Source organism: Leuresthes tenuis, unplaced genomic scaffold (genome assembly GCF_036924035.1).
Source record: "Leuresthes tenuis unplaced genomic scaffold, fLeuTen1.0.hap1 SCAF_13, whole genome shotgun sequence".
Lineage (NCBI taxonomy): Eukaryota > Metazoa > Chordata > Actinopteri > Atheriniformes > Atherinopsidae > Leuresthes > Leuresthes tenuis.
This window is the reverse complement of record NW_027325367.1, coordinates 5,701,090-5,714,457: the sequence shown is the minus strand read 5'-3', so window position 1 is coordinate 5,714,457 and position 13,368 is coordinate 5,701,090. Positions and strand designations below refer to the sequence as shown.

The 13,368-nt window shown below is 38.4% G+C and overlaps 1 protein-coding gene across 1 annotated transcript in view; it reads right to left on the bottom strand.

Moving 5' to 3' along the window:
• Positions 1 to 1,143: 1,143 nt before the first annotated feature.
• Positions 1,144 to 13,368, bottom strand: part of scara5 (scavenger receptor class A, member 5 (putative)) — an 80,754-nt gene continuing 68,529 nt past the window's right edge. The window contains exons 11-12 of the mRNA XM_072361804.1: positions 7,147 to 7,335; positions 1,144 to 1,754 (exon numbers count right to left, since the gene is read on the bottom strand). Coding sequence (XP_072217905.1) covers positions 1,621 to 1,754; positions 7,147 to 7,335 — 323 coding nt within the window. The 3' untranslated portion in view covers positions 1,144 to 1,620. The remainder of the gene's footprint in view (positions 1,755 to 7,146; positions 7,336 to 13,368) is intronic.

Here is a 13,368-nt window from a genome sequence, read left to right as displayed (position 1 = left end):
TTTGGCAGTTTGACAGACCCACTGTTATAAATCACACAGGGCAGACGGCCACACATCCATCTGTTTATACTCTGTTATAATCTGTTTTTCATAATTGCTTCATCTGTCAACTAGAGTGACTGTTAACCCTTTAAAAAATTGTTTTCTTGTAGTTTTTTTTATTTAAAGTCTTAAAAAATGCTGCTCAAAACAAGAATTGAGTGGTGATTTGCAGGTTAAGTGATGGATATATGTATGCAATCTATGTACATCAGGAAAGATTAGACCGTATATGTGTATGAGGGGATCATTTTAATAGATTCAGTTTGATACTCATGTCAGATGCTTTTTGCATGGGGCAGCATTAACTAGCATAAAGGGTAGTAACCTGAGACGAGTTGGTGTTTTAGCAGTCACTATTACTATGTCATGGAAATAAAGGATTTTAAATGATTTACTGATCTTTCTTGACATTAAAGTTAGTTTTCAAGAGTTTAAACAATACTGGAGTATGACTTTTACTACCCTGTGGGTTTTGACTGCTTTCCAACACGGGCTCAAGGTGGAATCTATCAGGCAGCAAGTCAACATTTTGTCCTTGAAGTCAATGTGTTGGAAAGAGAAAAGATGGACAAGCGCGAGGATCTGGGTGACACTGAAATGGGCAAATATATGATGGTTAGACAGCTGGGTAGTAGCATCTCCACGACTGAAGCTCTTGTGGGCCTTTCTCAGTCTGCAGCCGTCGGTATCAAGCAAAAGTGGAAGGAAGGAAAGCCACTGAATCAGCGACAGGGTCACGGGGAACTTGTGTGAGATGAGACGCTTTCTAAAGCAGCTTCACCACGACAAGCACTTTTGATGATGTCAACAGGTCTCGTATCACAAAGACACGTCGACAAAAGGCAAAAAAAAGAGACACTGTATGCAATACTCGACTTAGAACACTTAAAGTTCAGCCTTTTGGAAGTTTTCACGAAACTTAAAATATTTGTTAAACCTCAAATTTGTTTTGTTAAGAAGTTGTAGTTTGTTTCTTACTTACCTTCAAGGCAATGCTGTGTAATATGAAATAAGGCAACACTGTGGTTTGCTTAGCAAAAGCTGTTCCTACATATTACTGTCATGAGCAGCTGCCAGTAAATTACAATCAGTCAATCAGCAGACTTCTCATTTCCTTTAATCGTATTTCAGACTCTCAGTAAGTAGAAATGATGCTTCATGAAGGTGATGTTGCTGGATCAACGCTTCCTCCTGACATCTGAGGTCGAAACAGCAAACGTGACCTGAGATGACGGCAGCTTCATCCCATTCCTTTTAAAGCTGATCTCTGTTATAGGCAGGGGAGCGTGACAAATGATCCTGTCATGTGATCCCTGCTCATACTGCGCAGTTAATGAAAAAAATAACACTGACGTAAAAATAAGCTTGTCTGTGGTTCAGTCTTGTGGCTGAAAAAGCCACATGTTGAGTCAACATGAGGGTTTGTCAGGTTAGGAGGCATCTTTTTCAGGTAAATGAGGAACATACTGCTAATATGGCACTCCTGGTACAAACTGCAGAACGTTTAGCATCTCATAGAAGTTTAAGGCCTTGTTTGAGGATATCTGGGCAGCCTCAGTGGCGTCGGCGTCCTGAAGTTTAGACGGTGCAGGTCACACCAGCGTCCTCAACATGGCCGCAGTTGGTTTTGCCCCAGCCGGAAAACTGACACTGGTGGATCGTGTCTTCAGTCCCTGTGCAAGCAACGTCATCCATCCAGATCAGTCCAGTACCTGCACAGACAGAAAGAGATAACACTGAAGTGCATCACATTATGGAATGCATTGATTTTTAAAAAAATATGCCAATTATTAGTTGTCTTTTCATCCGTCTGCTTACTTTCTTTGCATTCCCATGACCTACTTTTATAGAGTTTACCATTATTTTATGTTTTGTTGAAATAATTTATCTGGAAGAAATAAAATCACATCTGCACTCAAACATAAACAGTCCAAGCTCAGTGCTTCCTCTGATGGCTCATTTATGTCTCACTTTCCCTTTTGTTCATGTGCACAGTTAAAGTGATGCAACTGAAGCCAAAGAGCAGGAACAAGCTGGATCTACTTGCGAGTTTAATCAGCAGCTGAAGTTGCACATGGTTTAAAGGCCATAAACTGTAGAAATCATAAAAAAAGCCAGCACAGATGCTTTGTGTGTCAACTGCCTGTTCCTGATTTTTTAATCCCTGTCGAGGGGTGAAGTAAGCAGATCGTCTTTAAGCTTTGAAATATGTTTTTAAATGTGAAGAACAGGACGACACAACCTTTGTGTCTCTGTTTGTGTTCCAAACTGTAAAAGTTTTAAGATGGTCAACCATTTTGGAGGCGAATGATCAAAGGGGTAAAGGATATGTCCCAATCCAAGAAACAATCATCATTAGATTGTGTGTGTTTTCAGTTGTGTGATTGAGACAGCAAGCACTCTGAGAGCTTTCTCTAAGAACTGTTGATGAGATTATATTGTATCCGGTAATAAAACTCTCAGTTCCAGCTGGTAAGCAGAGCTTTTGGATGTATTGTTTTCTCTATAAACTTTGGTTCCTGTTTGTAAAACTGGAGTCACTGGAGGTTTCAGGAAGTGCCAGATGCTTCAGTTTTGCAACATTTTTAGATGATTGGAGGAGACAATACTCAGCTTTCAGGAACGAGAGAGACGGTGAGCACTGCGCTGCTCTAACGGCACAATTTTGTTGTTTACTAAATGTCTTAGCATGCTGGCTGAAAAGAGAGACAAACTTAGACGTTGTATATGTAAAGGTAAAGGTAATTTCTGTTGTCTGTTAAATCATTGCTGTTAACCACTCAGCTGTGCTCAATATCAATGTGACAAAATGGATAAAATGATGAAAAAAACAACTACATAGAGATAATATGATGACAGACCGACAAAAAAGCACTGAAAAAACATTTATGAAACATCATAAAGATGTACAAAAGACCACAGAGGGACACAAAAACATAGAATAAACAACTACAGACGCAAAATGACGTAAAAAGATGACATGATCATCAAGATAAATTAATAATAATGAGACGAAAAACACACAAAATGATCATAAAGACCAAATATAACCACAAAAAGATGCAAACATTTCATTCAGAGACAGAAAATTTAAAAAATCTATTTAGACTCAAAATGACATTAATCACATTAATGCACGTACTCCTTTACTGATCCTGTTCCCTTTTCAATCAAGAAGAAGATGAGAAAGATAAAAAACAAGATAGAAATGCTGATGATATATATATATATACATATAAACTTTAAGGATTGTCCCTTTGATCACTGACAGATGCATCATATCAACGTGATCCAGCAGTCACGTTTTATCAGCAGTCAGTTTTCTTGAGCACAATAACCCACATGGAGAATATTGAGAATATCATCACAAAAACATGTCTCTGCTAGACCTCAATAAAGAGCCGTAGTGTAACGTTGAGCGGGATTATATCCAAGCCAAACCACGTGGTTCTACCATTCCTGCTTGAGTTCACATTGTAACATAAAGAGAAACTGGCTGAAGATTTGACATCTTGAAAGCAGCATGTGTCAGGGTGGAAATGAGTGCTGGAGAAAGTGCACATGGCCCCGCTGCTGTAGCCAGGTCCACTGTTCTGCACCATACTTGAGCTGCTCTGGTGCTGTGCCTTCTGAGGGTTTATTTTATCGGATGTGGACATCTAAACGATTTACCCTGGATCTTAACACGCATGTACAGCACTGTTTGTGCACTGATATAATTTCTTGTCACACCAAATTTACGACGCTTCTTACAAATTAGTCCTGGATCACCAAAACACTCAAGAGTCATCCAGTTACAGAAGGATTTAGGGGATTTAAAACCAGATTTGAGAGGTCTCGTGTAAGAAGAACACTGCTGTCTGCAGAAAATGCATCAGTCAAATCTTGTTAGAGGCCTGGAAAATAATTCTATGCAGCTTGTCATACATATCAGTGAGGACACACAGACTTCAGCATTCAAGAACTCAAAGTCTGGATGCTGTTATTGGAAGAGTTTAAGCTAAGAAAGACATGACAAAATGCTGAACTTTTGCACTCAGAATGCAGTTCTCCATTTATGGAATTAGCTTTTTCGGCTAATCAAAAAAAACTGGAACATGAAACAAAAATAAGAATTTGAGAGACAACAAAGCTCCCTAAAGATTAAAAAAAGCGCGTAATTTCAAAAGTAAAACTCATGATTTGCATATAAATGATTTGTTTAGTTAAAGTAAAATATGGGTCCTTTAATTGTCAACATATTCTTTGGTAATCAGTTCCATCTGTTTCATTCTCATTAATCAGCCTTTGTGCTGACTATAATCTTTGCTGTCACTATGACAACTCTCTCCTTTGCAGTTTTGGCACAAAAGTCACAAAAGGGATGCATTCCACTCGCTTTGTGAGTTTCTGAGTGACAGCTCAGTCAGTACGGTTACGTGACAATAGAAAAAAAAGCTAATTACCGTGTTATTCTGACCAAAACTGATCCAATTGAGCTTGAAATCTGGCTTCACACAGTGAACATAGATAGTTTATAAGGGGGTCAAATCCCTCCTGCATGCATACGCTCAACTAGCCTCAAATGGGCCTAGATGCTCCACACGTGCTCCCAAGTTCCCTTCAACAAAGGAAATATTTTTCTGTTTCTTTTGTCACACGGCTAAACGCGTCAGAAATTGTGACTGAAAATCAGCCCGTTAAAACAAGGCGTCGACTCATGGTCACTGAGGTTGGTGCCCTATCCTAACTCAATGGGTTCCTCCTTTGCTCACACTCTACTCTCCTCCAGCTCAGCCATTCCTTGACAATTGAACACAAGCGTAAAAATAGAATTTTTATTACTTTTGCAATCATGCTGTTTATTTACTTATTCATCTAATGCAATGGTCCCCAAACTACGGCCCGCGGGCCAGATACGACCAGCCACGTCATTTTTTAAAATATGTCCGTAATGTATTCCATCCCTCCCGCACCAGACTTCAACACCGTCAATCTTATTTCTACCTGTTCATTCTCGATGGCGACTCCTAACTGGGTGCTCACGTCAAAAGCGACTTGAGCGACTTGTGCTTGGAGGAAGGTTGCAGACCTTGTTGGAGTATCTGGTGAGTTGTAGGTTACTATGGCTACATGTAAATATATGCAAACGACTGGCCCTGCGTTTCCATCGCAAATATGCACATGCAACACAAAGAAGGCCGCCCAGAGTGTGATCCATGGTGGAAGAGGGAACTGATGAATAGATGAATTATTCTATATGCCAGCTGTTTCAAAGACTTCGGTGGGGCTACAACAAAACAATAGCCTACACTGAATGGGCTAAAATTCAGCTAAGATAGACCTGCTGTATACTGTAGGTATAGTTACTGTAATTTACAAGGACTCTTTAGAAAAAGTTTGGGGACCACCGATCTAATGTATTAGATGCCAACATCTATCATCAGCAAAATAAAGTTTTAGTACCAACCTCTGTACTGCAACAGTTACAGTTTCCAGGCACTAGTCAGTGCGCCTTGGTTGGTTATTTTGGGGATAAAATGTGTTGCTTGTAAAATCTTGACCTAAGAAAAGTCCTGACAAAACAATCAAAAAAGTAAATGACTCATCTGAAAATATGTGGTATCTGTAACTTCCAGATAGCCTGAAATTGAATCCAGCCAAGATGTTACTCCCTGGTGTTATCTGGATGTTGTCCCTTGGAAACAAATAAAGTTTTCCCCTAATTTCCCAGACTTTTAGGTCAAATCTCTCCCTAGATAGAACTTGTGGGTGATGTAAGGCTGACCAGTAAATGACATAAAATGGAAAGAGATAGAAAAAAAACAAACATATATCACTTCTGAGACTTTCTCCTGACGACATCTGGCTCACATATCTTTCCTCATAAAACCTTAATATTATTCCCTGCTGCATCGTAGGGTACTGGTCAAGTAGTACCACTCAGCAGCAAAGCCGTAGAGTTAGCAAAAACCAGGACTACAAACAAAAGCAAATTTCAAGTATCTACATATATGAGTAAAGAATGAAAGATGAAGACCATAAAAACAAGCTTAAAAAGTGAGTCCCTTGAAATTTACCATAACATCAATTATACCGTCTAAACTTCCAACTTTACATGCATCTACATTTTTCCTTCACTATGATTTAAGTGACATCTCACTCACATCCTCAGTTCTGTGCGGTGGAAGATTCTCCTCTGACAAACAGCTGTGATGGTGGAGAGATCATCCTCGGGTGAAGTAAGACGTTGTGTTTTTCTCAGGTTGATAACTGCACTCAGTGAAATTAAATTCAACTGACACCGACTGTTCAGTGAGCCCTGACATAAGGAAAAGTTGCTTTGCTTTACACAGCAATTGCATGTTTGGAATGCTGATATGAATTGATGGAAGTCTATTTGACAAGTTGTGAGAAAAGTGTGACTCTGTAAAGACCAGTACATCATACCTCTTCTTATCAACTGTTGGCAAGCAAATGGCAGAAGGCTGCACCTGTCATTTTCAAAGGCATGTCTGAATGAAGCATGACAGACACTTACAGAGAAGTTAGGCTGACGATGAAGCCCTTAATGTTCGTATCTCATGTCTAAAGAGGACTTTAGGCAGTGGTGGTAATAGCGTTTATATAATAAAATGTATATATAGGTACTTTAAAGCAAACTACCTGTCAGTATTCATCCAGAATACATAAGGTGTGTGCATTGTTGAACTGCAGTATCACGAGTTTATTCACACCAACAACGTGCTGCTGCATTGGCACTGATACCTGCACATTCAAGAGTTTTACGTAAGTCCTGGTTCATATGATTCATATGAGAGCTGCCCAGTTGTAATGCGAGAGCATTCACATGAGACTGCTAACCTCAGAGCAGGTAAGCTGCATCTTTAATGTCTGTGACATGTTGCTTCCACACTGAAACTACGGTCAAAGAAGTACTGTTGCTGATATGAGGTCATTATGCTCACCAACAAATGATTTATCCATGTATTTAGCTGAGAGCCGCTTTCCTGCAGCTTAACTCACATGTGGAAAATGTTCCCAGTGTGAAGAATTCTGTGACCATGCAATAAAAGCATTAAATGAACCAGGAAATAACTGCAGATAGGTGTGTTTTGTGCTTACCGTGTCCGAAGCGCCCAGTCTTGTAGACCTCGGTTGCTCCTCTGTATCCCAGCATCCTGCAGACTACGTCTCCATCCTTTTTGTCCCAGACGTCGTCACACACCGTCCCCCAGCGGCGTTCATGGAAAACCTCCACACGGCCTTCGTGAGGACCGGACCCGTTTACCAACCGCACCAGAGTCTCCTCAACTGCAGGACCTACATATAAACAGATGTTGTTATGGCAATCTACATATGTAAATACAGAATTTCAGCGGAGGAGCCACTTTCACATGTTTTCTTCTAATATTGAATGTGTTTGGAAGAGTCTTTATTATTCATTCCAACAAGATTACATTGAAAATTGTTTGCCGTTTGCCAGCAGGGCTTTGAACTCGTACTGTGCAGATTCATTTTATTGTGAGTGCTTTTGAGTTTAATGAAGCTCTGTTAATCAAACCAACATGAAAACAAACTGACATGAATAGCTTTTTTCTTGACATGCTGAAACCAAATTTTTCCATAAACCACAAAAAGAGTCTTTGATTCAACTAGAGCAGTTAAAAAAAAAAAGACTTGGGGGACATTGTCTTATTTTTCTCCTCCTATGTGGGCGTTCAAATGAGATTTGGGGTTTTAGGTTCTGCCGGAATAGAGCTTTTCAGGGATTGTGCACTCTATAATGTGGCAATTATCTCATGCACCTGACAAGGCACCAGTTGGAAGCCATAACTTCTTCTTTTGGAGCTTCACCAAACACATGTGTAAGTATTCATGTAGCCACCTTATTAGAAAAGCTAAAAAGAACCACCTGAAAATAAGTATTGAGAACTGTAGAGGAGATGAGTGAAGACAAGAGGGACAGAGATTGTAAGTGGAGAAATTCTAAGATGAATGGACAGATGAATTTTAGACATTAGGTAAGAATTTATGCATACTCATTGGAAATTTGAGACACATTGAGAAATTTTGCTGTCATCACTGAAGGGGCACTTAGAGATGTCAGCTGACATATTTCTCTGGTCTTTATGGACCATTATGGAGATAAATAGCGAAGAGCTGAAGGAAGGCAGTACTTTTTATGCTTAAGAAGCTGTGTGAACCGTCCGAGCAGTTAAAATGATTCATTCTTGTGGTTCTTCGTCTTTGCTCAGGGGCACTACGGCCTAAAACTGGTGTAAACATACAGATAACGTGTGTTTGGTGTCAGTAGAAACTTCATGGATCTGCATTTCATCTCGTATTGTTGAAACTATGCAGCAGCTGTACTCGTATAATTGATTTGATTTATCACCTTTCATTGGGCTGAGAGGAAATGAGAAGAAGAGGTAAACATTCACACACATACAACGCACACTCATAGCTACATTATTCTGGACTGCTCATCACTGTTAAGACCGTTGACAAAGTGCTGGACAGCAAAGCCAGACACACTATCTACACAGGATATTAGCCTCATCAGACCATCATAAATTCTGTCTGTGTATCATTTAACTCTCATTATTCAGTGAAGGACTTTGCAGTCACCAGCCCATCATAATTTAACATCTACCATAACATTATATCTGCTGAATATATTTGTATTTTACTCTTTCCAGTACAAGCAAAATATATAAATAAAAATATACAATTTCAGCCTCCTTTTGTTTCTATTTTGTCAGTCAACACTGAAAGTGAGGTAAGTAAAGAGTGATATGCACATGCTTAGTTTTAAACAGGCAACACAATCTCACTCCAGAATGTTTTCTATGTTGGTTCGTGGAGAAAAATGTACACCAAGGCTCAAAGATCCTTAAACGTCGACACATTCTAGGCTCCATAATCGTTACGAACCAACCTTTTCCTTTAAGAAATTGTAACATGTTTATGATTTGGAATACATAAAACTCAATATTGTTTAACATCTTTTTACTTTGCTGTCAAACAAGGTTAATTAGGGTTAAAATGTTGTGATCCCTGGTTGTTATATTAGTGGAGTTAACTGACATCAAAATGCTGACACAGCAGGAGGCAGCTAAATGATGAAGTGATTAGTCTTTGTTCAACAAAACCAAACAAGGACGACGCCAAGCAGGAAAGCCAGAAACTCAAAAAGGATAACTTAACAAACTAAAGACTGAGTGCGAGGAAGTACCCAAACCATATAAATATGGTAGAGAGAACAATAACAATGAACTGGCAATTGACCGAGAGGACAGAGGAGCTACAAACAGGTGTGCATGACGACCAAGAGACAACACAAAGACAACTGAGGACATCTAAGGGTAATGACAAGATAAGGGGGACTAAATTGAATGAAGAACTGAAAGAAATTAGAAATTAAACAGAACATATACGGAGTGCAAACTCAAGGGAAACACGAGCATGAATATCAAGAGAATTTAAACACAATGACACTAAACTCAGTGTTTTAAGACAAAAACAAGAATACAACAGCATCTAGCAGAGAGGACTGAAGGCTAAAACAGAATACTAAAACTAAAACAGGAGTTGAATCAAAACACAGAACAGAGATTAAAGAAAGACACCAGGAAGAGCTAAACCAAAGCAATGGTCATAATAAAAAAAAAACATGGAAAATCAAAAGCCAAAGAATAAGTTAGAATACGAGAATCCATAACCTTAAACCCTATCAACATAACAAAACCCACTAAACCTAACAATGGATGAATGCTTGGAACCAGATTTATCTTAATGCAGAACTTTAGTTCTGTATCTTAGTTTGTGCATAAAGGGCATATTTGCACCCGATGATCATTGGTTCAGGACCCTGCATCTGCTTGTTGGTCTTATTGTAATTAAGTCATGGAGTTATTCCATTTTAAAATGCATCAGTCATACACAGTTTGTGGTTGCATCATTTTAAAACTTTTTTTCTACAATTTCATTAAATGCGTTATGATTTTGTACATGTGCAAATGCAATTATGACAATCCCTGTTGTCTTTGCCGCCCCAGGTTGGCAACCACCGCTCTATAACTGTCAGTGTTAGCTTTCTTTATTGTGTTAAACACTCGTGTGGACCCGATGAACAAGGTGCAGATCATGATACAACGTCATTCACCAAATATTCACTAACAAAAAAAATTATCATTGAGCGGTAAAACTGCCATCTGTAACACCATAAAGTTTGGCAGGCTTAGCAAAAGAGCTTAAAAGCTGTTTTGGTTTAAATATAATAAATAATCCATGTGTCATAACCATAAATCTAATTTGGATCAGAATATAAACAAATAAATTGACTGTATCTATGTTGGAAAATACGTCTCAGAGAACTGCTTTCAGCTGACTATAAAGATGTTCAGTTTATGTAATTATTGACTTTTGAAGTGTGAAGTTTCCTGACTCAAAAAGAAAGAAAGTGGCAGTTAAAACCAATACTCGAAAACAAACTCTCTAACTCGCCTCGTCTCCACAACCCGACAGCACTCATGTTCACCTTGGACGCTAAATTAAATAGTTCACCATGAAATATTGGCGTTACCTAATCAAGCCATAACAAGCTTGGAATTTTTTCTGTTAAAGTACGAATATAAATTTGAGCCTTCATGGAATATAATGACTGTTTCTGCTTAGGGAGCAGTCGTTCTGGTGGTCGTCCAAGTGGTTCAAGCCTCAAAGGCCAGGGGAACGGCAACAACCAGAACCTGAAGCAGGCCAGAGTATGAAGTGATCGCATATTACTAATGTTTATCTGGCAGGCAGAAGGAGTTTGGACTGGACTGGATGGGATTGAATGGCTTCAGGACAACAGCTAACTAGCTCCATCTGTTCATAAAAAATCACATGCTGTCAACTCTCTCATCTTTTACTCTTTAAGTTACTAAAATGTTTTCTTCTTTTGACGTTTGCTTTTTTCTTCCATACTCTTTCTCGTTAGAGTAATTTGTTTGCTTTTAATTCAGATTTGTTGGACAGCGTGCAGGCACATTAAAGTAAGTTGAGTTGGTCCCCCTTATGTGATCGTTTTTATCATCTAAAGAAACAGTTTGACATTCTGGGAACTACACAGCTTATATGCTTTTCTGCAAAGTGTTGAAAAGGATCAATCACACTCTCATATCTGTCTGGTGAATACTATGAAGCTTCAGCCAGCAGCCTTAGCTATCTTAGCGTACCACAAAGACAGTAAAATAGGAAAAAAAATCAACCTTCTCTGTTGTAAACAGCTTCAGATAGAGCAAAAAGATGGATTTCTTTACGTAAATGTCAAAATTCTTCAGATTAGTAAACAATGGGGAACTGAGCTGTTCTGTTACAGCAACATATAACTGAATTCAACAAAAAGTGCAATTCGTCAATACAAAAACACGCTGAAAACGTGATTAAGATGTTAGAGGGTCACACCAAAGAGCTGATGAACTGAGTTCCAGTTCATTTTTCAGGAAGAACATAAACATGAGCCCAGGTTCAGCATCCCAGCATCAGAGAGTTAAAACTATCTGGATCTCTGTGGCTGCAGAGGTGCACCGTACAAAGAGCCTGTCGAACATTAAACCCACTGTGCTTAATGCTGGCCCACTGAGATGAGCGATCTCACTGCCAGATGTCATCTCTCCTGTAATATATCAGCTGTCGAAAAAATAAAAAAGAATGCAAAAAAGTTTTTATAAGCCCCAAAATGAAAAGCTAAACGGGAGTTTTGTTACATTACTCGTGGGAAAATCTCCTTCAGGGAAAATGTTGGAATTCAGCCCTCTCAGCTTATGTTTGAAAGTTTTGTTATCTGTATTCTGAAAATCTAAACTAAGCGAAACCGTGCATTTTATGCTAACCTGATGAGCCTCTGATGAATTTAGAAAGGATTCACAGAACACACAACATCATGAAACAATTACAGTATGTTTATCCACTGCAACTGCCAGTATAACACAATGTAGTCCTGGAAACACCTTTATCACCAGCTGTACAGCACACAATGTTGCTTTCAAGGCTGAACAACTCATTAATTACATTTTTTAACGTTATGGTTGTTTTTAAAATGTGTCTTTTTTAAAAACTTAATATCAGCAGATCTGTTATTGAACTTGGAGATGTTTGCACTCCATCCACAATGATCAAATATGTTTGATATAGTATTAAAAGTGAACCTAAAGTATTGAGTGAACCTCAATACACCACCATATCTACACAGCAAGCAGTTGTTTGTGACTATATTGACATTTGAAATATTGCATTTTGACACTTTATTAGAAATTAGATTGGAGTAATCCTTTGATAGAGTCACTATTTGACCAGTATTGGTAATTTCTCAATGTCTTTAAGCCACAGAGCACAGAAAATATGGAGTAAATGGAATGCCACTGAGGCCAATATTAAATGAACAAAATAAATACATGAGTGAACATGCGATAAAATAGACATGAATGTGCCAAATGTTCCAAATTCTCAAAAGCATTTGATGGGTGTGCCCCTGTTGTCATAAAACTCTTCATCAATAGTAATATAACTGAGTGTCTATATGTGCTGCGACAGAGAGCGAAAAGGCATTGCTACGTTTTGCGAAGAACGGTGGCAACAGCGTGGGTTCTGATGTCTACAAAATCCTTTTTTAATCATGAATACAGTGAAATGTCTGTGCTACAGGTGCTACTGCTTCTGTTTCACAAATGAGCAGATTATTTGTGACCGATGGTAAATATCCTATTTTATCATATCAGCACTGTGCTCAGCACGTTTTTCTTTGACTAAGAAACCCGAAATGACAATGACAGCTCAGCTAAACCCCTTCACACCTGATGCACAAAGTCTTTGGGAAAAGCTTGCTTCATTCCTCTACAGTAGAAAATTCACTTTTCTGGTAGTTTGTATATTCTTTTATAGTATAGTCTTATAGAAAATAAGACACATGTACATGTCAAGTTGCATGTTGACATTCTAATCTAGTCAACTTATATTTAGATTTACGATATCTGTACAGAGCTAAAAAAGACACTAAACCCAAAGTTCATTTTCAGATTGTAAACAGCTGACCTGATGCTGAAATCCTGCTCGTGTGTGTCTGTTTCCTCACAGTGAATCGGATCAGGAACCAGATTGATAAGAAGCATCACAATGACGCTGACATCAATAAAATCTCATCCCTACAAATGAATCCTAGAAATAAAAAGTAGTCTTATCTACTTTTTAAATTACACTGACTTGTTTATATATCAAATCTTAGATTTATTAATACAGTTTGATCATATACTTTGTTTTATTAACTTAATAAGAATATGTTTATATTAATGTATCTATATATTA